The sequence below is a fragment of the Cetorhinus maximus genome, chromosome 8 (assembly GCF_964194155.1).
Source record: "Cetorhinus maximus chromosome 8, sCetMax3.hap1.1, whole genome shotgun sequence".
Taxonomy (NCBI): domain Eukaryota; kingdom Metazoa; phylum Chordata; class Chondrichthyes; order Lamniformes; family Cetorhinidae; genus Cetorhinus; species Cetorhinus maximus.
The window spans coordinates 104,348,156-104,375,198 of record NC_135886.1 but is presented as its reverse complement, the minus strand read 5'-3'; the positions used below and the strand labels follow the sequence as shown (position 1 = coordinate 104,375,198).

General features: G+C 46.5%; 1 protein-coding gene across 1 annotated transcript in view; it reads left to right on the top strand.

Annotated features, from left to right (window-relative positions):
- Positions 1-27,043, top strand: part of LOC144683857 (sodium- and chloride-dependent neutral and basic amino acid transporter B(0+)-like) — a 63,115-nt gene that overhangs the window by 16,030 nt on the left and 20,042 nt on the right. The window contains exons 3-6 of the mRNA XM_078547364.1: positions 741-908; positions 2,159-2,297; positions 24,746-24,878; positions 25,582-25,722. Coding sequence (XP_078403490.1) covers positions 741-908; positions 2,159-2,297; positions 24,746-24,878; positions 25,582-25,722 — 581 coding nt within the window. The remainder of the gene's footprint in view (positions 1-740; positions 909-2,158; positions 2,298-24,745; positions 24,879-25,581; positions 25,723-27,043) is intronic.

Below are 27,043 nucleotides of genomic sequence, written 5' to 3'. Positions count from 1 at the left end.
TGAAGAATGTTCACTTGGATGGGAGACCAGAGGGGTGTTCCCTGTGGGAACAAACCCCAGAATGGGTTAGAAAATGGGGTAGGAGTTAACAATCCACTTGCATCATTTAACAAATTCCTGCTTATTTTCTTTGAGAATGAGGAAGTGATCAGAAAATCCATTTACCCCTAATTATTTCATCAACTAATCCATCCTGGTATTGCTCACAATGTCAGTCAATCAGCTGTTTTATGAGGACAGAGACTTTATTGCTGCTGCAGAGAACTGTGATGAACTTGCCCTGTAAAATCAGACAAATGAAATGCTATTATGTGGGTTAGTCCTGAGGTTAAATGGAAGGTCATTGTTTCACTGTAGATTACAGCTAGTTCTAAATTCCTGAATTTCCCAGGTCAGGAAAATGAGAAGGAAATGCCTGTCTCTCTCTTTTTATCTTCATATGTTATATTTCTCTAGATTATTTTGCCAGGAAGTATGACTTCTGAATAGGATAAAAGCATAACTTTGATATTTTTATATTAAAAAAATTATACGTTTTATTCATTGTATTAAACTGCTTGGCAGCTTTCCTAATCTATGCAATAATTCTGAAGCCATATAAACATAGAGATAACAGCAGAAATAGTCAGAGTGGTTATTTATAACAAAATTGGCCTGCCTGACCAGTTGAATCCATTTGAAAAAAAAATCAACATTAAATAATTGCTAATTGAAGTTCCTGCTCCTCATTCTATTTTAAGGTGTGGGGATCACTATGGTCCTGTCCAGTACAATTCTTGACATCGCCTACAACTGCATCATCACCTACAGCCTGTACTACTTGTTTGCTTCCTTCCAATCCCCCCTGCCGTGGGCAGACTGCTTCAGTTGGTGGGGTGCAGATGAAACATGCAGCAGGACTCCCAAAGGTACTGTCTTCACTTCTATTGGGTAAAGTATTGGGCTCTCAGTGACCTGTCTGCTAGGCACACGCACCTGGTTGTAACTTCCCTCCACTTCAGCTTGTGAGACATGAAGGAGTGTCATCAGTCACTGGAACAGGGAGGAACTATTTTGCCAACTCTGCATCATTCCACTGGACCCCCCAGCGGTGAGCATATTTGCTATTATTGAATTGTGCTCAAAGAAAACAATGTGACAGGATACTGAGGCAGGAATTGCAGATGATCTACATCGGGAATTGAAGCCTTTCTGTTGATGTAGCTTTGTCGCTTCTGAAAGGGAGATTCAGTGCCATTTGTGTTCTGTCCATTGCTCTGAGCAGATTGGGGAAGCCAGAAATTCTATAGTTCAGTGTGCTCACCATTTGTTTCATCCTGGGCCAAATGTTCCAGTCTCCAGACCTTCGGAGACCTGACGTATGACTGAAGAGGTACGCGGGACCCTGCAAATGTCCTGACACCCGGTACTCGCTGGGAATTGCCCAGGAAGTTTAAATTTCCAATGGGCAATTCCCCTGCTCCCTGGATCCTCCATGAAGATCTCCAATTCCTAAGTTAAAGTCAGAGACTTAGTACAGTTCTGCAGTACTTACCTGGGTAGTTACCCAGGAAAGCTTAGACATATTAGAACCTGGTCCAACACATGGGTAACTGCACAACTGACCCCGCACCGCACCCCCCCACCCCCCAATCACTCCACAGCACCCGACTACACCCCTAATGCCACCCAACCTGACTATCCCCAAGCCAACACAACTAAGCCTCGACTCCACCCACTGCACCCTGACTGGAAAGATTTGATTTTTCCTGCCGATCCCTAGTTATAATAATAACAAAGGACCAGGAGATCACCCCACCACAAGGAATCCTACAACAATAATATTTTTTAAAATATATTAACCATGACATTAATCAGTAATAATCATGACACGTTGAAGGAACTGTTTATAGTTTAATGTTTTAATCTGGTTTTGTGATTGCAGAATATGCCAAATAAAATCTGCTTTTACAAGTAAAACAAGCACCAGAGCTGGACTGTTCTGAGTGGAATGTACAGATGTACCCCTGTGTTCTGACCCATCTGTAACTTCATCCATGTAATAAAAGGGATTGGACTGATTCAGTCAGAGCGAAACAGTGACCCTGATTATATCACTAGAAATGACAGCATCATTCCCAATGAAATGTCATCCTAAAAAACATTCCACATTTTCTAGATCCACTCTGCAATCTCACTCTGGATGATGGATATTTTGAAATCATTAATACAACATGGCTGCATGCAAACAATGAAACTTGTCCAAATGGATCAGAAACTCACGTTCCTCACCAGGGTCCAAGTGAGCAATACTGGGAGTAAGTAAATTACTACAGATAGCGGCACCTATAACCTGCACAGCTGTACCAGTAGCTTCCTCATGGGAAGGTTAGTTGGTTGAATGTCCCATTTGTTGAGTGAAAAGCTAATTGATTTAGATAGAGCTACTATTTACACCACACACCTGTGACAAAATAACACCACAACAGGGGCCCTTTCATTAGTTAACAGCTCCCTGGTTTCTGACACTGCAGGTTTACTTTAAGAATATTTGTACACTGAAACATTTATTGAACATTTGAATTGACTTCTTCGAGGGAGAGATTCACAACCAAAATTCTAAACATTAAATGATTCCAATTAGCAGTGACTGAAATCCCTTTCTCAGTGTCTTAAATGAATACAGTATTGTATTTAACCCATAGGCCTGGGAACTGAATTGAGGGAAACTGTCTGGGAGCAGGTACCATGTTTAACAATATGAAGGAGCTGAATGCACTTGATATTTCTGAAGGGCAGGAAAGCAGGAAAGGTAGTGGTGTTGCTCTGTTAATTAAGGATGACATGAGTACATGAATAGTGAGAGGTGATCTTAGTTCTAAATATCAAGATGTAGTATCAGTTTGGTTCGAGATAAAAAATAACAAAGGGGGAAAAGTTATTTAAGGGAGTAGTTTCTAGCCCTTCTAACATCAACAATGATGTAAGATGGAATATACAGAACAAAATAACGGGGGCTTGTGAGAAAGGTGCTTCAATAATCATGGGTGATTTTAATCTACATATAGATTGGATAAATCAGATTGGCTAAGGTAGCCTGGAAGATGAGTTCATAGAGTATTTTCAGGACAATATCGTATAGAGCATGTTCTAGAGCAAACCAGACAGGAGGTTATTTTAGACATGGTGGTGTGCAAAGAGCATGGATTAATTTATGACCTCCAAGTAAAAGAGCCTCCAAGTAGCAGTGATGATAACATAATTGAATTTCGCATTCAATTTGAGGAAGAGAAGAATTGGTCTAAGACTAATGTTTTAAATTTAAGTAAAGACAATATCAAGGATATGACGATGGAGTTGGTTAAAGTGAACTGAGAAAATACTTTGAGGGATAGGTCAGTAGGAATGCAGTTTCTGACATTTAAGGAGATATTTCATAACATTCAAAAAAGCTACATTCCAGTGAGAATGAAAGATTGTCGGTGATGAGTGCACCGTTCAAGGCCAACTAAGGACATTAAAGATAAAATTGTATGCTTTTCCTTTCAATTTGATACTATGAATATTAATAGTAGTTCAGGAAATTGGAATTTAAAGATCAGCAAAAAATGACTTAAAAATTAATAAGGAGAGAAAACTTAGTGTGGGAGAGAACTCATTAGAAATATAAAAACAGATAGTAAGATTTTCTGCAAATATTGAAAAAGGGATAAGGTAGTTAAATTGAGCATTCATCCTCCAGAGAATGAGTCTGGGGAACTAATAATGGAAATGAAGGAAATGGCAGAAGCGTTGAACAGGAATTTTGTCTGTCTTCACTGTAGAGGGCACAAATAACATTCCAGAAATACTTATAAATCAAGAGGTGAAATGGAGGGTGGAACTTAAACCAATTGCAATCTCCAGGGGAAGGCTACTGAGAGAACTATTAGAACTAAAGGCAAGCAAGTCACCAGAACCTGTTGGATTTCATCCTAGGGCCCGTTAATAAGTGACTGCTGAGATAGTAGATGCATCGGTTGTAATTTGCCAAAATACTCTTGATTCTGGAAAGGTTGCATCAGATTCGAAAATAGCAAATGTAAGACCTCCATTCAAGAAAGGAAGCAGACAGAAAGTAGGAAACTACCTGTCAGTTAGCCGAATATCTGTCATAGGGAAAATGCTAGGATCTATTGTTAAAGAGGTTACGGAAGGAAACTTAGAAAATAATAATGCAATTAAGCAGAGTCAACATGGTTTTGTGAAAGGAAATCATGTTTGACTAATTTATTTAGACTTCTTTAAGGAAGTAACAAACAACATGGATGAAGGGGAACCAGTCGACTTGGATTTCCAAAAGGCCTTTGATAAGGTGCCATATCAAAGGTTACTACACAAAATGAGAGCTCATGGTATATGAGGTAACAGATTGTCTAGAGGGCAACAGGAATCAGAGAGGAGGGATAAATGGGTCATTTTTGGATTAGCAAGCTGTAACCAGTGGAGTGCCATAGGGATCAGTGCTAGGACCTCAAATATTTACTATCTATATAAATGACTTGGATGAAGCAATTGAATGTATGTTTGTTAAATTTGTTGATGCCACAAATATAGATGGAAAAGTAAATTGTGAGCACAAAAAATGTCTACAAAGGAATTTTGGATAAGCTAAGTGCGTGGGCAAAAAATTGGCAAATGGAGTATAATGTGGGAAAATGTGAACTTGTCAATTTCGGCAGGAAAAATAGAAAAGTAGTACATTACTTAAATGGCGAAAGACTGCAAAACTCACGGTTCAGAGGGATCGGGGTGTCCTGGTATATGAATTACAAAAAGTTAGTATGTGGGTGCAGCAAATGATTAGAAAGGCAAATGGAATGTTATTATTTATTGCAAGCGGGATTGAATATATTAGGTGGGGATATTTTGCTACATTTATACAGGGCACTGGTGAGACCACATCTGAAGCACTTTGTACAGTTTTAGCCTCCTTACTTGAGAAATGATATACTAGCATTTGATGCTATTCAGAGGAGGTTCACTCGACTGATTCTGGGATGAAGGGGCTGTCTCATGAGGAAAGCTTGAACAGGTTGGGCCTGTATCCATAGGAGTTTAGAAGAATTAAAACATGTAAGATCCTGAGGGGAATTGACAGTGTTTGTTGAGAGGATGTTTCCCAATTGGAATCGGGGATACAGTTTAAAAATAAAGGGTCTCCCATTTAAGATGGAGATGAGGAGAAAATTTTTTTCCTTGAGCATCATTGGTCCGTGGAATTCTATTTCCCAGAGAGCAGTGGAGGTACAAGTCATTGAATATTTTTAAGGCTGTTAGATAGATTCTTGATTGACAAGGGAGACAAAAAGAATAGGGGATAGACAGGAAAATGGTGTTGAGGTCACAATCGGATCAGCCATGATCTTATTGAAAGGCAGATGTTACTACTGATCCCTGGGCGAGGTTCCCCCAATTTGTTATGAGCCCGGAAGAGGTACCTCAATTGTTATGCTCCCGGGTGAGGAGGGATAAATCGGCTCCCTTTCTTTATTCAAACCCCTCAGTTGGTTGCAACAAAGTTAATTTTAAAAGAATCCCTTCCCTAATGAATACCTTTTCCCAGTTCAAATGTATTTATGCTATAAAAGGAGCTAATTTAACCAAGCTATCTTGAGTGAAAGAAAGAGTGAGTTTATTAGGCAATAAAATGTGAGAAAAAAATAATAAAAATGCGACACACATACACACAGATTAGTAATGAGAAATGAGTCCAGGAATAAAAGTTATACATGAATCAGCCCTTTGGCTTGTCCGTGAGGAGTAGATGGTGAAATGTTGCAGCCGTTAAGTTGGATGATTCCAGTAGAGCTGACTTTGGCAGTTGAGCAGTTGGTTTGGAGATTCTTGGTTCCACAGGTTAGCTGAAAGCAGTTGTCCTGTTTCTTTTTCGATTGTGGCTTTGCTGACTTATGATTTGCCTCCAGCAATCGGAGACCGAAGACATTTTTACCTGCAAGCGCAGGGATGCCAAGTTGATGTTCTTCAGCTGTGACCTTCACAGCACGCACACACCAGAACAGAGCACCAGACTAGCACACAAAACTAAGGCTGCAGTTGGCTTTTTTTTAAAATCCCTTTCACTGTGTATTCCTCGAAGGGAAAAAACAAACATGCATTTTGCCCAGATCTATTTTCTTTCAATTCAGTTCATGTTCACAGTATGGGATATAACTCAACAGGAGGCTTTGGCTGAGATGGTAATCATTTTCCATTATCTCTGCAACCACAGGAGATTACAGTTCAGTTTGCATTGTATCTTTTCCTTTGATGTGCCTCTGGCTGAAGTACAGTGGCCATGTCACACCTTTTAGGTGCGACATTCCGTTCTCTCTGAACTAGCTGGTCAAGTAATCCAAATTGGAATTTTCCAGCAAATGGTTACCTTACAGTCTCAGCCAGCTTTTTCTTGTATGTCCCTTTGTAAAAAACACATGCCTTACTTAAAGTTTCAGTATGCCCATATGCAATGCAGGGCTATGATCTGCTGGTCATGACACAGAGCTGGCCTGAGGGTCCCAATAGCCTATTCCTATACAAAATAAAAACAGAATTACCTGGAAAAACTCAGCAAGTCTGGCAGCATCGGCGGAGAAGAAATCAGTCAACGTTTCGAGCCCTCATGGCCCTTCAGCAGAACTGAAGCATAGTTTCAACAAGGGAGAAATATAAATTGGTTTAAGGTGGGTGGGGGGGAAGAGACACATTGAGGGTGTGATGTGAGCAGATAATCAAAAGATGTCAGAGACAAAAGGGTCAAAGAGGTGTTGAAGGTGGTGGTCTTTGTCTGAGAAAAGTGCTAATTAAGAATGCAAGACAGGATATTCAAAGTACAGCTCTAGTGGGGGTGGGGTGGAAAGACTAAAGGTTTTAGTTTTAGATTTAAAAATAATGGAAATAGGTGGGGAAAGAAGAATCTATATAAATTATTGAAAAAAAAGGCGGGTGGGGGGGGGAAAGAAACAGGGTGGGGATGGGGGGAGGGGGAGTTTAAGATCTAAAGTTGTTGAATTCAATATTCAGCCCAGAAGGCTGTAAAGTGCCTAGTCGGAAGATGAGGTGCTGTTCCTCCAGTTTGCGTTGGGCTTCACTGGAACAATGCAGCAAGCCAAGGACAGACATGTGGGCAAGAGAACAGGGTGGAGTGTTAAAATGGCAAGCGACAGGGAGGTTTGGGTCTTTCTTGCGGACAGACCGCAGGTGTTCCGCAAAACGGTCGCCCAGTTTGCGTTTGGTCTCTCCAATGTAGAGGAGACCGCATTGGGAGCAACGAATGCAGTAGACTAAGTTAGGGGAAATGCAAGTGAAATGCTGCTTCACTTGAAAGGAGTGTTTGGGCCCTTGGACGGTGAGGAGAGAGGAAGTGAAGGGGCAGGTGTTGCATCTTCTGCGTGGGCATGGGGAGGTGCCATAAGTGGGGGTTGAGGAGTAGGGGGTGATGGAGGAGTGGACCAGGGTGTCCCGGAGGGAACGATCCCTACGGAATGCTGTCAAGGAGGGTGAAGGGAAGATGTGTTTGGTGGTGGCATCATGCTGGAGTTGGCGGAAATGGCGGAGGATGATCCTTTGAATGCGGAGGCTGGTGGGGTGATAAGTGAGGACAAGGGGGACCCTATCATGTTTCTGGGAAGGAGGAGAAGGCGTGAGGGAGGATGCGCGGGATATGGGCCGGACACGGTTGAGGGCCCTGTCAACGACCGTGGATGGAAAACCTCGGTTAAGGAAGAAGGAGGACATGTCCGAGGAGCTGTTTTTGAAGGTAGCGTCATCAGAACAGATGCGACGGAGGCGAAGGAACTGAGAGAATGGGATGGAGTCTTTACAGGAAGCGGGGTGTGAGGAGCTGTAGTCGAGGTAGCTGTGGGAGTCGGTAGGCTTGTAATGGATATTGGTGGACAGTCTATCATCAGAAATTGAGACAGAGAGGTCAAGGAAGGGAAGAGAAGTGTCAGAGATGGACCATGTGAAGATGATGGAGGGGTGGAGATTGGAAGCAAAATTAATAAATTTTTCCAGGTCCCGACGAGAGCATGAAGCAGCACCGAAGTAATCATCGATGTACCGGAGAAAGAGTTGTGGGAGGGGGCCGGAGTAGGACTGGAACAAGGAATGTTCCACATACCCCATAAAGAGACAGGCATAGCTGGGGCCCATGCGGGTACCCATAGCCACACCTTTTATTTGGAGGAAGTGAGAGGAGTTAAAGGAGAAATTGTTCAGTGTGAGAACAAGTTCAGCCAGACGGAGGAGAGTAGTGGTGGATGGGGATTGTTGGGGCCTCTGTTCAAGGAAGAAGCTAAGGGCCCTCAGACCATCCTGGTGGGGGATGGAGGTGTAGAGGGATTGGACATCCATGGTGAAGAGGAAGCGGTTGGGGCCAGGGAACTGGAAATTGTTGATGTGACGTAAGGTGTCAGAGGAATCACGGATGTAGGTGGGAAGGGACTGGACAAGGGGAGAGAGAAGGGAGTCAAGATAACGAGAAATGAGTTCCGTGGGGCAGGAACAGGCTGACACGATCGGTCTGCCAGGACAGTTCTGTTTGTGGATTTTGGGTAGGAGGTAGAAGCGGGCCGTCCGAGGTTGGGCGACTATCAAGTTGGAAGCTGTGGGAGGAAGATCTCCAGAGGAGATGAGGTCAGTGACAGTCCTGGAAACAATGGCTTGATGTTCTGTGGTGGGGTCATGGTCCAGGGAGAGGTAGGAGGAAACGTCTGCGAGTTGACGCTCAGCCTCCGCGAGGTAGAGGTCAATGCGCCAGACAACAACAGTACCACCCTTGTCAGCGGTTTGATGACAATGTTGGGGTTGGACCTGAGAGAACGGAGTGCAGTGAGTTCAGAGAGAGACAGATTAGAATGGGTGAGAGGAGCAGAGAAATTGAGATGGCTAATGTCACGCCGACAGTTCTCAATGAAAAGATCAAGAGAAGGTAAGAATCCAGAGGGAGGGGTCCAAGTGGAGGGAGAATATTGGAGGTGGGTAAAAGGATCCGTTGAACGGGGAGAGGACTCCTGCCCAAAGAAGTGAGCACGGAGACGAAGACGGCGGAAGAAGAGTTCAGCATCATGCCGAGCCCGAAATTCATTGAGATGAGGGCGTAAGGGTATGAAACTAAGTCCTTTGCTGAGCACTGAACGTTCAGCATCGGAGAGGGGAAGGTCAGGGGGTATAGTGAATACGCGGCTGGGGCTGGGATTGGAAGATGGGGTGAGGACGGAGGGACAAGCAGGGGTGGAGGGTCCCCGATGGGTGTTGGAGTCGATGAGTTGTTGGAGCTTGCGTTCCTTAGCACTTGAGAGAAAGAGAAAAAGTTTCTTGTTGAGGCGACGGATGAGGCGAAGAATAAAATGAAACTGGGGGCACGCGCAGCTTTGAAAAAGGGTGCGGCGGTGCTGCTGGAGGGAGAGGTCAAGTGTGTTCATATGGCGGCGCATGGCACTGAGTGTGGATCTCAGAATGCGACGGGAACAGCAGTCCGAGAAACGTTTTATGTCCCGGAGATACCTGTAATCCTGGGTGGGTTCGAAACAAGAGGGATGGAATTTCAGTTGAAATCCACGTGGGGTGAGTCGGAGACGGAGACAGTCACTGAGAAAGGAGATATGGCTGTGAAAGCGGGTTTTAGTAAACACCTTGTCAAACACCAGGAGAGAAATGGAAAGCAATGAAGGTGAGCAGGGCAGAAGAGACAGTCGGAAATCCTGTCGGAGGACAGAACCATACTTCTTCCAAGCAGGGCAGAAGAGACAGTCGGAAATCCTGTCGGAGGACAGAACCATACTTCTTCCAATACTTCTTCTTGGAAGAAGTATGGTTCTGTCCTCCGACAGGATTTCCGACTGTCTCTTCTGCCCTGCTCACCTTCATTGCTTTCCATTTCTCTCCTGGTGTTTGACAAGGTGTTTACTAAAACCCGCTTTCACAGCCATATCTCCTTTCTCAGTGACTGTCTCCGTCTCCGACTCACCCCACGTGGATTTCAACTGAAATTCCATCCCTCTTGTTTCGAACCCACCCAGGATTACAGGTATCTCCGGGACATAAAACGTTTCTCGGACTGCTGTTCCCGTCGCATTCTGAGATCCACACTCAGTGCCATGCGCCGCCATATGAACACACTTGACCTCTCCCTCCAGCAGCACCGCCGCACCCTTTTTCAAAGCTGCGCGTGCCCCCAGTTTCATTTTATTCTTCGCCTCATCCGTCGCCTCAACAAGAAACTTTTTCTCTTTCTCTCAAGTGCTAAGGAACGCAAGCTCCAACAACTCATCGACTCCAACACCCATCGGGGACCCTCCACCCCTGCTTGTCCCTCCGTCCTCACCCCATCTTCCAATCCCAGCCCCAGCCGCGTATTCACTATACCCCCTGACCTTCCCCTCTCCGATGCTGAACGTTCAGTGCTCAGCAAAGGACTTAGTTTCATACCCTTACGCCCTCATCTCAATGAATTTCGGGCTCGGCATGATGCTGAACTCTTCTTCCGCCGTCTTCGTCTCCGTGCTCACTTCTTTGGGCAGGAGTCCTCTCCCCGTTCAACGGATCCTTTTACCCACCTCCAATATTCTCCCTCCACTTGGACCCCTCCCTCTGGATTCTTACCTTCTCTTGATCTTTTCATTGAGAACTGTCGGCGTGACATTAGCCATCTCAATTTCTCTGCTCCTCTCACCCATTCTAATCTGTCTCTCTCTGAACTCACTGCACTCCGTTCTCTCAGGTCCAACCCCAACATTGTCATCAAACCCGCTGACAAGGGTGGTACTGTTGTTGTCTGGCGCATTGACCTCTACCTCGCGGAGGCTGAGCGTCAACTCGCAGACGTTTCCTCCTACCTCTCCCTGGACCATGACCCCACCACAGAACATCAAGCCATTGTTTCCAGGACTGTCACTGACCTCATCTCCTCTGGAGATCTTCCTCCCACAGCTTCCAACTTGATAGTCGCCCAACCTCGGACGGCCCGCTTCTACCTCCTACCCAAAATCCACAAACAGAACTGTCCTGGCAGACCGATCGTGTCAGCCTGTTCCTGCCCCACGGAACTCATTTCTCGTTATCTTGACTCCCTTCTCTCTCCCCTTGTCCAGTCCCTTCCCACCTACATCCGTGATTCCTCTGACACCTTACGTCACATCAACAATTTCCAGTTCCCTGGCCCCAACCGCTTCCTCTTCACCATGGATGTCCAATCCCTCTACACCTCCATCCCCCACCAGGATGGTCTGAGGGCCCTTAGCTTCTTCCTTGAACAGAGGCCCCAACAATCCCCATCCACCACTACTCTCCTCCGTCTGGCTGAACTTGTTCTCACACTGAACAATTTCTCCTTTAACTCCTCTCACTTCCTCCAAATAAAAGGTGTGGCTATGGGTACCCGCATGGGCCCCAGCTATGCCTGTCTCTTTATGGGGTATGTGGAACATTCCTTGTTCCAGTCCTACTCCGGCCCCCTCCCACAACTCTTTCTCCGGTACATCGATGATTACTTCGGTGCTGCTTCATGCTCTCGTCGGGACCTGGAAAAATTTATTAATTTTGCTTCCAATCTCCACCCCTCCATCATCTTCACATGGTCCATCTCTGACACTTCTCTTCCCTTCCTTGACCTCTCTGTCTCAATTTCTGATGATAGACTGTCCACCAATATCCATTACAAGCCTACCGACTCCCACAGCTACCTCGACTACAGCTCCTCACACCCCGCTTCCTGTAAAGACTCCATCCCATTCTCTCAGTTCCTTCGCCTCCGTCGCATCTGTTCTGATGACGCTACCTTCAAAAACAGCTCCTCGGACATGTCCTCCTTCTTCCTTAACCGAGGTTTTCCATCCACGGTCGTTGACAGGGCCCTCAACCGTGTCCGGCCCATATCCCGCGCATCCTCCCTCACGCCTTCTCCTCCTTCCCAGAAACATGATAGGGTCCCCCTTGTCCTCACTTATCACCCCACCAGCCTCCGCATTCAAAGGATCATCCTCCGCCATTTCCGCCAACTCCAGCATGATGCCACCACCAAACACATCTTCCCTTCACCCCCCTTGACAGCATTCCGTAGGGATCGTTCCCTCCGGGACACCCTGGTCCACTCCTCCATCACCCCCTACTCCTCAACCCCCACTTATGGCACCTCCCCATGCCCACGCAGAAGATGCAACACCTGCCCCTTCACTTCCTCTCTCCTCACCGTCCAAGGGCCCAAACACTCCTTTCAAGTGAAGCAGCATTTCACTTGCATTTCCCCTAACTTAGTCTACTGCATTCGTTGCTCCCAATGCGGTCTCCTCTACATTGGAGAGACCAAACGCAAACTGGGCGACCGTTTTGCGGAACACCTGCGGTCTGTCCGCAAGAAAGACCCAAACCCCCCTGTCGCTTGCCATTTTAACACTCCACCCTGTTCTCTTGCCCACATGTCTGTCCTTGGCTTGCTGCATTGTTCCAGTGAAGCCCAACGCAAACTGGAGGAACAGCACCTCATCTTCCGACTAGGCACTTTACAGCCTTCTGGGCTGAATATTGAATTCAACAACTTTAGATCTTAAACTCCCCCTCCCCCCATCCCCACCCTGTTTCTTTCCCCCCCCCACCCGCCTTTTTTTTCAATAATTTATATAGATTCTTCTTTCCCCACCTATTTCCATTATTTTTAAATCTAAAACTAAAACCTTTAGTCTTTCCACCCCACCCCCACTAGAGCTGTACTTTGAATATCCTGTCTTGCATTCTTAATTAGCACTTTTCTCAGACAAAGACCACCACCTTCAACACCTCTTTGACCCTTTTGTCTCTGACATCTTTTGATTATCTGCTCACACCACACCCTCAATGTGTCTCTTCCCCCCCACCCACCTTAAACCAATTTATATTTCTCCCTTGTTGAAACTATGCTTCAGTTCTGCTGAAGGGCCATGAGGGCTCGAAACGTTGACTGATTTCTTCTCCGCCGATGCTGCCAGACTTGCTGAGTTTTTCCAGGTAATTCTGTTTTTATTTTGTTTTGGATTTCCAGCATCCGCAGTAGCTTTTAGCTTTTTGTTTTTAGCCTATTCCTATTCCTAATTTATGGCCAGGCTTTTCCAGTGGGCTCGGTGGGTGGGCCTGGGAACGGTTGGGAAGCTGACCGCCACCCATGATCGGGCTCCGACCGCAATTTCATGCTGGATGGCCAATTAACGGCCAGCCGACGTGAAATGCACGCTACAGCGTTGCTGGAGCGGGGGGCAGGAGGAGCACAAGCGCTGAAGTTTGTGCATGCACGGAGCTGCCTCAGAGATTTGAGGGTTTTTAAAATTAAAAATTGAAAACTTAAGCAATGCTAAAAACATTTCCCCTCAAGAGACTCATGTTATGAATGAAATGTAAACACTTTTAATTTAATTTTTAATTGCTGTTGGAAACTCCTGCCCGTGGATGAGGGTTCCTAAAACATCCAAAGGCCGCTTGGCCTTTTCACCTGCCCGCCAACTGTAAGGTTGGACAGGCAGCGAAAAATTTCATTCAGTTTTACTTTAATGGCCTTAATAGGCCTGTTAATTGCCGGCGGGCGCGCTGCCAACTCCGCGCACCTGCTGACTGAAATAACGCACAAGTGCGCGATGAAGTCGGGGCACTTACCCAATGTCATCGCGCATCATTTTATGCTCGTTCAGGTCGGGCACGTGCCGCCCAATGAGCACAATATTCTGCCCTATTTGTTTCTATGTATGTCCGTATTTGGAGATACAGGGTGAAATGCTAATGGAACTGAACTACTTTTTGTGGGAATGAGGTGAAGTGTATTGGTTGAGGTGGGCTGGGAGCCTGATCAGTGCAGCTGTGGGATTTCCTATGGCTGTTTAACGTCCCACATCCGGATTTCCTGACCAATCACAGGGGGCGGAATTTTCCCAAATTCACACTAAGTGCGGTGGCGGGCGGGTAAAATGGCGTGCAGCCCGCCGACGGGCTCTTCATTCGCCCACCCGCCATCAACCTGCCATTGCATCACACCAGGAGCCATGTTTAAAGGCCAGCCACAAGCACAGCATTCATTGCTTCTAGCTCACCACTGCTGCCCAAGAGACATGGCCCTGAAACTGAAGAAGGCTGTAGCCCCCAGGTTCAGTGACATGTCTTTTGAGTGACTTTTGGATGCCGTGGAGGCCCGCAGGGATGTCCTCTACCCCTGCCCCAGCTGCAGGATGGGCAGCAAGAGCACTAACCCAGCTTGGGAGGCAGCGGCAGCGGTGGTCAGTGCCAATGCCCTTCAAAGAATGACAACCACCCAGTGCCGTAAGAGGATGAATGATCTCCTCCGTTCTGCCAGGGTAAGTCACTTTTCTCATCACTTTCGACTCACACACTCACAAACCCACCACACATCCACAGGGCCCTCACTCACTGCCAGTTCACGGGACATCACCATTCACTCTCTCACATACACCTTCATTGTCCTCATCCCAACCATGGGACCACTCACCATCCATACATGCCAGGCACACTTATCATCTGGCCCAGCAAGTAGCCTGTTTAAACTTTCTCCATTTCTATCCATGCAGGACAAGCTGGCACAAAAGAAGAGTGAGAGATCACAGGCTGGTGGCAAAATGCCCAAAATCAAGGTCCTCACGGACTTTCGAAACAGAGCCATCCAGTTGGCTGGCAAGGATCCAGATTGGTCCTGTGCTGATGGTGTGGTCGGCGCTGCTCTACCAAGTGAGGATCCAGTAGTGCAACATCCATCAGACAACCATGCCGTGAGTGATGTGTCCTCTTTCACAGGCCACTGCCATGCTCTAATTATCTCTGCTTGCTTTCTCAGGCACATCTGGGAAACAGCCGACAGAGTCCATGACCCAGGGCCTCCAATGAAGCCCAGAAGAAACATTTGAAGAGGAATCTGCAGGCACCCTCCCTGAAGTCCCGTCACAGCGCTCACCCACACCCTCCACCAGCGCAGAGACACACACCTCGGTGGGACCTAGCTTTAGAGTAGCCCCAGGATCACAATCTGGTGAGCGCATCGCACTCCCTGATACACTACAGGCAGCGGCAGGGACTTCCCAGGTATCCGCACTCGGGGGACTGCTGGAGGCCAGAACGTTGCTGAGTCAGAGTCAGATGATGAGCCTCTGGATTCAGTCATGTCACAGTTGCTGGAGCTGCAAAGGCAAGCACGGGAACATCAGGAAGGGATGTCCGCTGCGCTCCTCAGATTGCAAGGCATGATGGAGGAGTCCATCCGCCTTCAGGCTGAGGTGATAGCGCCGGCATGCCAACGCATCAAGGTCAACACTGGTAGGATGGTGGGTTCCATGGAAACCTTGGTCCAGGACTTCATTCCTGCACTGCTGTGCGGGCTCAACTCCATCACTGATGCCATAGTTGCCTCCAACAGTCTGTACGTGAGAGGGGTGCTGGGCAGCTCAATCTCACTCCAGCTGCCCCTGCTCCTCAAGGAGTCAGCTTGGGGCCCCTGGGAACCCATAGGGAGGAGGATCAGCAAATGCACACTCCGGGCCCATCCATCCAGGTGACTCTGAGAGTGATTGGCCCATCCAACTCCCCTTTTCCTGTGACCCCAGCAGCTTCAGCTCCACAGGCTGAGGAGGGTGCCACTGCAACACAGCAGGACCCCGAAAGCAGGCCAGGGCCCATCAAGTCTCAGCCCTCCAGAGGGAACTTGCCAAAGCCATCACAGACAGGGTATCAGTCAGCAGGCTGCCTGCATCTACACTGTGGATGCCTGGGGAGCACAAAGACATAGCGGCAGGGTTAGGAAAATGAAGGATAATTATTTGCACAGCCTGGGCATGGGTGTTAATCACCTGTACATACTGTTCACGATTGCCAATAAACTCCCAAGAATGTCTCCCTGCCTATGGCTCCATGTTCTGATGAGCAGTGTTCTTGTCACTCAGATGTGAAACCTTTCTGCACAAGAGAAAGGCAGATGTCTCAGCCCAGGGCCTCTTCCCTGTGCTCCGTGCAGCATTCAGACCAAAGTGATGGTCCAGTTTCACAGTCCCTGGAAACATTACTGATGCCTGCACCTCCATGGTGCTGGTCATTGTTGCCAGAATGTAGTGGGCAGGCACCGCAGAGTTCATTCATTCTCTCTGTGTGCTGTCAGCACCTTTAAGGAGGAGCTGGCCCTCATCTGTTCAGCATCTGTGACCACTGATGCTGTGCTCCAGCTCCTGAAGGTCTCAGGTGCTGAAGGCAGACAAATCATCAGATGGTTCTAAAGTTTCACGGCTGCGTCTCTATGATATGACATTGATCGCGGAACGCAAGCGAATTGTCTTCAGCCAGGCAGGAGTCAAACATTCTCAGAGGCTATGTGAAGATCTATGGAGTGTTCTCACTGCATGTTGTCATCATCTTCCTGCAATCGACGAACTATTAGGGCCTCCACTGTGTCTCCATAACGGGCGCATTCCTGCAGAGGGAATTGGCACTGCCATAAGCCAGACTGGAGTCAAACATTCACAATTGCAATGTGAGGATCTATGAGGTCACCTCACTGCATGTCGTCATCATCCTCCACAAATCTAGCAGCTATGAGGCCTTCCTGAGCACACCTGCCTCATATAGCCAGTGCAAGGGCCATATCTCCGTCATTGTTACCTCCAAGGACCTCCTCAGCCTCATCCCCGTCGGCATCATCCTGATCGGAGGAGACATGCAGCTCCTCCACCTCCTCCTCAGCCAGTTCCTCTCCCCATTGCAGCGCCAGGTTGTAAAGGGCGCAGCAGGCAATGCCGATGCGTGACACCCACTGCGGGCTATATTGCAGGGCTCCACCAGACTGGTCCAGGCACCAGAACCGCATCTTCTGCATCCCAATGGTCTACTCCACCAAGTTGCGAGCTGCAGCATGAGTCTCATTATAGAGCCGCTCTGCTGCAGTCGCTAGGCCGCCACACGGGTGTCATCTGTCACGGCCTCTGCGGGTAGCACTTGTCCCCGAGGAGCCATCCCTGCAGCCTCTGTGGACCCTGGAAGACTGCAGGGACCTGTGACCGACTGAGGATGTAGTAGTTGTGCACACTCCCTGGAAACCGTGCTCTCACCCACAGGATTAGTTTCTGGTGGTCGCATACCCGCTGCACTTTCGGCGAATGGAAGCCCTTGTGTTTGATGTTGTGGACCGCGTGTTACGACAGAGATCTGAGCGCCACATGAGTACAGTCAATCGCACACTGCACCTGTGGGAAATCTGAGATCTGGGTGAATCCAATGGCTCTTGCATCCTGGCTGTCCTGGTCATGTTGTCATCATCTTCATGCCCTCATGAAGATGGCATTCGTGACCTCATGAATGCATTTGTGGGTGGTCAGATTGTGAAATCCCACAGAGGTCACCTGTGGAGCCCTGAAAAGAGCTACTGGTGTAGAAATTGAGCCACTGACAGTGGATGCCCTCCATGTCCCCTTGGCACCAAATGCTGCAGTAAATTGCAGGTATGAGTGACCTGTTCCATAGACATGTGCAGTCTTCGGCGACACTGGTTGTCCGTCATCTGCAGGAATGAAAAACGATGTCTATAGACCCTCGGTGTCACTAGGCGCCAACCAGCGATGGCTCGCTGTGGCTCTTGGGCAGCATGTGCGGGAGCCCCTACCGCCCCTTCTTCCTGAGGTTGCTGCTCCTGGCTCTGCACAGCCAGGAGCCTCAGTCGATCTCTCCTCCATCTTCCTCGCACTGTGTAGGCCATGAGGCATACAGCTAGGTCACCAGGCTCCTTGATCCTGATGTACCCCACCCCTGCAGGATGAAAGAGAGGGACACGTGGTTAGCATGTGTTTACTAAGAACCTGTCCTGGTTAAGTGTGACGGACCCTTAACGCTTCCTGGAAAGTGCTGGCCACCACTTGGATGGCCCTACCACCTCCGCCCCACTCCACCAGACCGATTAGCGGCAGCTTTGCCAACTGGACTGCCTGCTGTGCTCTCAGCTCAGGCACAGGCATTCCCCTAACCCACGCTGCAAGGCTGCACTGTTAGCTTGTACCATGGGGGAGATTGGTCCAAACCGGGGTGCTGACATTGCAAGGGGCTATGAGCGCCTCCAGCAGTAACTGTACAACCTTCTCGCTAAAGCTGGACATGGAGCAATGTGTGCAGTCGTCTAACTGTTCTGAAGTCCATTAAAGTGCTCATGAATTTGCAGTCTGTGCCATGGGGATGCTGGGTGGAGGGGGGCGGGGGTGGTCAGGGGTGGGGGATCTCTGAAGAACTTGGTGGCACTTTGATGCCTCTGCATTGCTTGAGTGGGCAGATAAGCTAGGAGCCCGACCCCAATCATATCAATATGGCTGCGCCTGAACTGTCTCAGCTGCAAAGGAATGGTCACGTTCTACAGATTTCCCTAATCCTTGGCCACTTCCTTCACCCACCCTACCACCCACCCCAAATGCTTGTGCTCTATATTCAGCAGCAGGGCTGCCCTTGCCCCCAACTCCCACACCCCCGCCACCAATCATCTCAACGGCAAGGCTGCACTTGCCCCTTGCTCCCCGTCACCCTCACAAGTCGCTTCCAAGGCGGGGTGGCACTTAACCCTGACCTCCACCCCCAATGCCCCTGAAGCCTGCAAAGCAGCAGGCAACCATGGCAAGCCCTGCAAAATGTTGCTGTTCATTCACCTCCAGTTCCCTAAAGAGCAGGCCGCCAAGTGCACATCACCCCAGGTGGGGGTGCAAGAGCCTAGCGGGATGGCCTGATAATGATATGCTGATGTATTACAATGAGGCACCCGATGGCCGAGCATAAGAAAAAGGAGCAGGGGTAGGCCATTTGGCTCTTTAAGCCTGCCCCGCTGTTCAATAACATCATGGCTGACCTGCACGAGGCCTCAATTCCTCTTTCATGCCAGCTCCTCATATCCCTGAACTACCCGATATTTCAAAAATCTATCTACCTCCTCTTTAAATACTTTCAGTGATCTAGCCCCCACAACTCTCTGGGGTAAAGAATTACAGACATTCGCTACCCTCTGAGAGAAGAAATCCCTTAGCATCTCAGTTTTAAATGAGTGTCCCCTTATTCTGTAACTATGTCCCCTAGTTCGAGGTCCGCCCACTAGTGGAAATATCTTCTCTACATCTACCCTGTGAAGTCCCCTCAGAATCTTTCAATAAGATCACCCCTCATTCTTCTAAACTCAAATGAATAAAGGCCTAATCTGTTTAGCTGTTCTTGATAAGTCAACCCCTTCATCTCAGGAATCAGCCTAGTGAATCTCTTCTGAACTTCCTCCAATGCCAGTATATCCTTTCTTAAATACAGGGATCAAAACTGTACTCAGTACTCCAGGTGAGGCCTCACCAACAACATGTACAGTTGTAACAAGACTTCCCTATTTTTAAACTCCAACCCCCTAGCAGTACAGGCCAAAATTCCATTTGCTTTCTTAATTACTTGCTGCACCAACATACTAACTTTTAGTGTTTCATGAACAAGAACACCCAGATCCCTCTGTGCTGCACTTTTTTGGAGTCTCCATTTAAATAATAGTCTTTCTTTTAATTCTTCAGACCAAACCTCACACTTTCCTACATTAAACTCCATCTGCCAAGTTTTTGCCCACTCACTCAACCTATCTACATCCCCTTGAGGTTCCTTATGTCTTCATCACAACATGCCCACCCAACAACTTTTGTATCATCAACAAATTTGGATACATTACACTCTTACCCTGCCTCCAAGTCATTAATATCGATAATAAATAATTGAGGCCCTAGGACTGGTCCTTGTGGCACTCCACCAGTTGCATCTTTCCAACCTGAAAAAGACTCATTAATCCCGAATCTTTGTCTTCTGTGTGTTATCCAATTCTCAATCCATGCTTATACATTACCCCCAATACTGTGAGCTCCTTTCTTGTGCAATAACCTTTTATGCGGCACCTTATTGAATGTCTTCTGGAAATCCAAATACACTACTTCTACCAGTTCCCCTTTATCAACTCTGCTTGTTATATCCTCAAAGAACTCTAGCAAATTTGTCAAACATGATTTCCCTTTCATAAAACAATGTTGACTCTGTTTGATTGTGTTAAGCTTTTCTAAATGTCCTGCTATTTCTTCCTTAATAATGGACTCTAGCGTTTTCCCAACGACAGATGTTAGGCTGACTGGCCTACAGTTTCCTGCTTTTTGTCTCCCTCCCTTCTTGAAAGGGGGTGTCACATTAACGGTTTTCCAATCCGCTGAGACCCTCCCGGAATCCAGTGAGTTCTGCAATATTTTGACCAATGCCTCCACTATCACTGCAGCCACTTCCTTTAAAACCCTTGGATGCAGGCCATCAGGTCCTGGTGACTTGTCTGCCTTTAGTCCCATTAGTTTGTCAAATACTTTGTCCCTCGTGATAGAGACTGTTACAAGATCATTCCCCCCATTATCTCCTTGCTTACCTGATTTCTTTGGGATGTATATAGTGCCCTCCGCTGTGAAGACCGATGCAAAATATTGGTTTAAATTATCTGCCATTTCTTTGTTCCCCATTATCAAGTCCCCTGCCGCATCCTCCAAGAGTCCCATGCTCACTTTAGCCACTCTCCTTTTATATACCAGTAGAAGCTCTTGCCGTTTGTTTTAATATTTCTTGCTGATTTACTTTCATATTCAATTTTCTCCCTCTTTATTAACTTTTTAGTCATCTGCTGCTGGTTCCTAAAAAGTTCCCAATCCTCTGGCCTACCACTAGATTTCACCGCTTTGCATACCTCAGTTTTTAATTGGATACTCTCCTTGACCATCTTTGTTAGCTACGGGTGGTTCATCCTTCTCACCGAGCCCTTCTTTATGACTGGGATAATTTTTTGCTGATCTTTATGAAATATCTGCTTAAATGTCTGCCACTGTTCATCCACTGACCTTCCCCTTAGTCTATTTTCTCAGCCCACTTTAAACAACTCTTTCTTCATACCTCTGTAATTGCCCTTATTTAAGTTGAGGACACTGGTTTGAGGCCCAAGTTGTTCGCTCTCAAACTGAATTTGAAATTCTACCACGTTGTGATCGCTACCCCCTAAAGGATCCTTAACTACGATATTCTTTTAATCCCACCTCATTACACATTACTAGATCTAAAATAACTTGTTCCTGGGTGGGTTCTGCAACGTATTACTCTTAGAAACAATCCCTGATGCACTCTACAAATTTGTCTTCCAAGTTACCCCTGCCAATCTGATTTGCCCAGTCAATTAACATCACCCATGACAATTGTAGCGCTCTTCTTACATGCCTCCATTATTTCCTGATTTATACTTTGTCCTACAGTGAGGCAACTCTTCAGAGGCCTATAGATGACCCCCACCCGTGACTTCTTCCCCTTGCTATTCCTTATTTCCACCCAAACTAATTCTACATCATGATCTATTGCACCTATATCACTACTCACCACCACACTGATACCTTCCTTTATTAACAAAGCTACCCCACCTCCTTTTCCTTTTTGCCTATTTTTCCGGAACGTCGAATACCCTTGAATGTTGAGTTCCCAGTCTTGGTCACCCTGCAACCACTGTCTTTGTAATAACTATCAAATCATAATTATTTAGTTCTATTTGTGCCATCAGCTCATCTCTCTTGCTACAAATGCTGCATGCATTCAGCTAAAGAGACTTAATCTTTGACTTTTTACTATAATTACTCATTCTGGTTCTGATTTCTGCTGCACTCTTCTGCTTATATTTGCTGCCCCTTCCTGTCAAACTTTGATTATCGTTCACCTCTTCACTACCCTGCACCTCTGCTCTCTCGTTTCTTTTTGATTGTTTTAAACTTCCCTTCATTCGACTACCCCCCACCCCCCCCCACCCCGCCCCCCCCACCCCCCACTAATGAGTTAAAAGTGCTATCTACAACCGTAGTTATATGATTCGCCAGGACACTGGTCCCAGCATGGTTCAAATGAAGCCCGTCCCAACGGAACAGCTCTCTCCATCCCCAGGACTGGTGCCAGTGCCCCATGAATCGGAACACATTTTTCCCACACCAATCTTTGAGCCACGCATTTACCTCTGAAATGTTATTTACCCTACACAATCAGCACGTGGCTCAGGTAGTAACCCGGAGATTATTACCTCTGCGTCATATTGTCCGCTCACGCCACCTATCATGCCCGCTGCCAGCAGGCATGGAAAATTACGCCCAGAGTGTGGGTGCAATGATAACCTCTCAATGAATAATTTTTAATTTAAAGGGAACCCCAGCAGTCCTTCTTGAGGCTTTAACCATCATTGCAATGGAAGGGAGCCATGGAAAGGCTGCTCCCTATGTCATGCCCTAACCCCTGCCCCAGGTCTTTGACTCACCCCTGGAGGTTCTGCTGCAAGATCTAAGGAACTGCCAAGAAGTGTTGCTTCCTGGTTATGGGAGGAAGAGACCAGCCTCTTAGACAAAGCAGGTATCGGCAGAAGTGCTCGAGGAAGTTAGCTGAGGAGTGTGGCCCATTGAACCTGGATTCAGTGTCACAAGAGTTTCAAGAACCACATGTGGGCAGGAAATGTGAGTGGCATCCCAGTTTCAGGTGCCAACCCCTACACTCTGATTTCCCCAGCACTCTCCTCCACAAAATTTCATTCATTCCTCTCTCTCAAGGCACCTCCTCAAATCAACATCTGAACAACCAACATTCACATTCATCTCATGTCTGTGCCATCTCACACTATAACTCACAGCCACCCTCCACAATGTTGTCAGTCCTCCTTTCCATTTCTGATCCTCATAGCTTCCTGTTTTGTCTCATTGCAGGAGAAGAGAGTGCATAAATCCAGGGAGAGGCAGAGAATTGGGAGTGGCCCTCCAGTGAGAGCCGCTCTCAAGTGAGAGCCACTCTGTCCACTGCAGGGGAGGAGCCCATGGAGTTTGGAAGGGTAGTGGAGTGCATGGCCATTTATGATGGAGAGATAGGCATCTCCCAGATACCTGGTGATGTAATTAGATGTCACACTGCACCTAACGATCTATAATGTCATTTTGCTGTTACCACTAATTGGAATGTGAGAATCTCAACAATGGTGACTGAACCACTTCCCTGTGTCAGTTCCAGTTCATGTCTTTCACCTGCCACATGTCCATCAAACAGGACATTGGAGAATGAAGATGGAGAAATGAAACTTGAAAGTGAGGTCTCTGTCTATGCTCTCTTATCCTCTTCCCCTACTGCTCCTCAGACCGAGGCCCACATGCCACCTGTCCTGATGATAGAATCGCTCCCTGAGCAGCTGCAGGTAGGGCAGTTTTTGGTGAGACGCTCAGAAGCCCCAAAGCCAAGACACCAGAAGCCACAGGCACCTCACGCTTCAGAGCAGGGGTAGCACCTTATAGGGGTAATTGTTAAAAGAAGGGAAACTTTTTTTAGTTGCACAAGAGAACACATTTGGATGACTATCAAAACCTCAGTGGGTTAATTTATTACAAAATGTGAATGAATCATGCACTTTATTTCTAGTTCCTGTTTCTATTCACCTCCGTTGTTAGCCCCCATCTTCCAAATGGACATTAGCCTTGAGGAGAATGTTATGACCAGAGTGGAAGCAAAGGCTGTGAATGAGGTGGAGAGATTTCTGGCTGTGGGAATAGTTTGTGTTTTGGGGCAGGCTGGTGTTTGTGGTGGTGATGGGTTCAACATTGTTATGCTATGAGTTTCACAGCCGCAGGTTATCTGAACCTTGCCTGGATGAGTCTGTTGTGAGCATTTTCTGGCAGCTGGTGAATGGTTGCAGGCACTCTGACCACATCAGTCTCCTCCTCCAGTGCATTGAAGGCTGCCCAGGTTTGTCCAGGCACCTGAATCACATCTTGCTTAGTGTTTGCTCTTGTGCTTTTGTGGCTGCAGCTGTGCCTCTCCTTTGCATCAGTGATATGGCTCCTTACTGGTGTCATCAACTACATCCTCAGAGGGTAGCCCTTGTCTCCAAGGAGCCATCCGCTTACACCGCTTGGAGATGCAAACACCTGTGGGAGATGTGACTGGTACAGAATGAAGGCCTCGTGGCAGCTTCCAGAATATCTTCACAGACATCCATGAAAACCTTCTGGTGACCTCATACTGAGCATTGAGGGAGTGGAATCCTTTTCGATTGATAAAGGCTCCTGGGTGATCTGAAGGTGCTTTGATCACCACAAGTTTATAGTCCATGACTCCCTGTACCTGTGGGAACCAATGACTGCAGCAAATGCAAGAGCGCTTTGTGTCTGACTCACCCCATCCATGTCAAAGTGGACATGAGTGGCAGCCTTGGCAAACAAGGCATCAGTCACTTGAGAGATAAGGTTGTGGGCAGCAGATTGTGAAACCCTGCAGATGCCACCAACAGATCCTTGGAAGGAGCTGGAGGCAATTCTACGATTCTATAATAAGTGTGTGTAATGAACAATAGTTTTAGTGCTCTCCCAATTTTGGCACAGGTCCCCAGATATTAATGAGGAGAACTTTGAAGGTTGACTCGGCTGGCTGTGGCTTTTTCTATTCAATGCCCAGTTTGATGCTGGGAGAGCCATCCAGTTTCATTCTTCTTAGCCTTTTTTATAACAGTTTGTACAACTGAGAAATTTGTGAGCCCATTTCAGAGAGCAGTAAGGAGTCAACCACATTGCATTGTGTCCAGAGTTACATGTACGCCTGACCAGGGAAAGACAGATTTCCTTCACTAAAACATATGGACATAAATGAACATTAATGAAAATTGTTCTTATTGCACATTTCCTTTTGTCATTTTATTCAGTAAAGTGGTTTTACGCCGAACCAGTTCAATGGATGAAACTGGGGAGTTGGTCTGGTATTTAGCCCTCTTTCTGCTTCTGGCCTGGCTGATTGTTGGGGCAGCGTTATCAAAAGGAGTCAAATCTTCAGGAAAGGTAAAACGATTGGTGACGAATAGAGTTACAACTAGTGACAAAGTACAGATTTCTGCAACAATAAGATTAGAAGTTATAAATCATTAGTGAAGTGGGCTGGTTTATCTCACAGGTGATGTTAACAGTGACTCTTTGGGCAGTGGGAGATCCATAATTCATGAGTACTTCAGGCCTGAGTGAGATCTGAAGATCTTTCTCCTGAGTGAAAGAACAGCAGCAATTCCCCCAAACTCCTGAAATGTGCTCCTCATTCTAAGGGTTTCAGTCACTGATACAGGGACTCAGGGTGAATTTCCAATTGTTCTGGAAGGCTGGGCAGGACTGGCTAAGTGATTGAGCAGATTAGGGTCATGGTTTTATTTGAGTGAAATGAGATTTGTCTGGACATTAAGAATGGCAAATAAACGTGAGGAGTGACATATATTCATCACACTCTGTTCTATTCTCCTGTTTAAATATGCTCCCCCACCTTGCTGAATATGAGACCTAATTAAGTTAGAATAATATTACACTATGTAAATGCACTTAAATGTAGCTCAGTGTTAAATTTACTCTTTGTGTGGTTATTAGTCCCCCCAGTCATCTTCTGCTTCATTCTCTTCTTTGATTACAATCCGATGTGTTTACCATTCAATTGGATTCAACACTGTAAATGTTGTACCAGAAATACAGGAAAATCTAACAAGTTACACTCCATGTTCAGGTGGTTTATTTCACTGCGATATTCCCTTATGTGGTTCTGACCATACTCCTGATCCGAGGTGTTACCCTGGAGGGAGCAAATAAAGGAATTGAATTCTACATTGGAAGCCAGTCAGACTTCTCCAAACTGGCTGACGCTGAGGTAAACACACCAGAATAATCCATGGAATTTCAGCTGTAATTTTCGGTCCGGTTGTTTCACGCTCCTGTTTATTTACCTCTTGTGTTTAAGCTAATTAGTTAAAGGCCTGAGTGTTGCTTTTGGATTGTTGTTCACTTATAGCCAAGATTTTAGTCATTGCTTGGGAATCAGTTGGAGATGGTCATTGACTGCCGGTTCGAGAAACTTCCCCTAATACCCACTCTCTGGTTTATGTCTGTAGCCATCTTTCAGTCCCTCTGTTGTCTATCTCTGGCTCCGTATATCCTAACCTTTGACATGTGGCACCTGATCAGAGGGGTTTAAAAGTCACGTGCACGCATTAATTTTGTCTACTCTTTCAACATGACCATCCTTTTCGAAATCCTTGTTTATTATTTACATTGTATTTTCTGTCTCTAGATGTTCAATTATCTGATTTTTCAGCAAATATTCCAGTATTGTTACCTCGCTCTGAAGTTAACTAACTGGATAACTTTCCCATGGATTGCTTTGCTCCCACTTCTGGAAGATTGAAACTACATTTGCCATTCGCCTTCTCAGCACATTTTTCCTTGAAATTTATGTTTGAAAAGAAGTATTTCTGCTCTCTCTTCCCTCGTTTCTTTAAGTATTTGCAGGTTTTAACCGCATTAAGCTTGGTTAGATTGTCTAGTATTTTCTTCCTTTCTATCTTAACAGTTCAAATATGTGTCTTCACTTCTTCAACTTTTGTCATTTGCTCATTATCCTCATCAGTGAAAACTGAGGTGAAGCATTTTCTTTCCTACGATGAACATATTTATTCCCTTTTATCATCCTCTCCTTTATATGAACTCTATTCATTTCTTTCTTAAATATGGTCCACTGTTGTTTTATCTCTTTGTTAATATTTTTGTCCAGTTTACCACCATCCTCACCCCCCCCCCCATAGCTGATGTTTTTAATACCCATATTGCATGATCTACATCTGTTACTCATTACCTTAACCATTATTATAATATGATCATCACTATTTATATGGTTTTACACACTTACTTCATTATCTTTACCAAATCATTTATCATGACCAGATCTAGTAGTGCTTCTTCCTTTGCTACATTTGTTATTGGTGGTGGCTGCCTTCCATCTTGTAAGATGATGGTTTGTGCCATGATGGCCAACTCTGTGTTAAACATCACCTGGTGTGGCTCAGGGGCCCCATTCTGGCATGGCAATCTCTGCCAAATTTTCTGCAGAGGAAAACAGTGGGCTGAGAAGGTTCAGGATTTGCTGTCCTCTGTTTCCTCGGTCCCCCTTCTCGGGTCGGTGCAGCTTTTTGTTT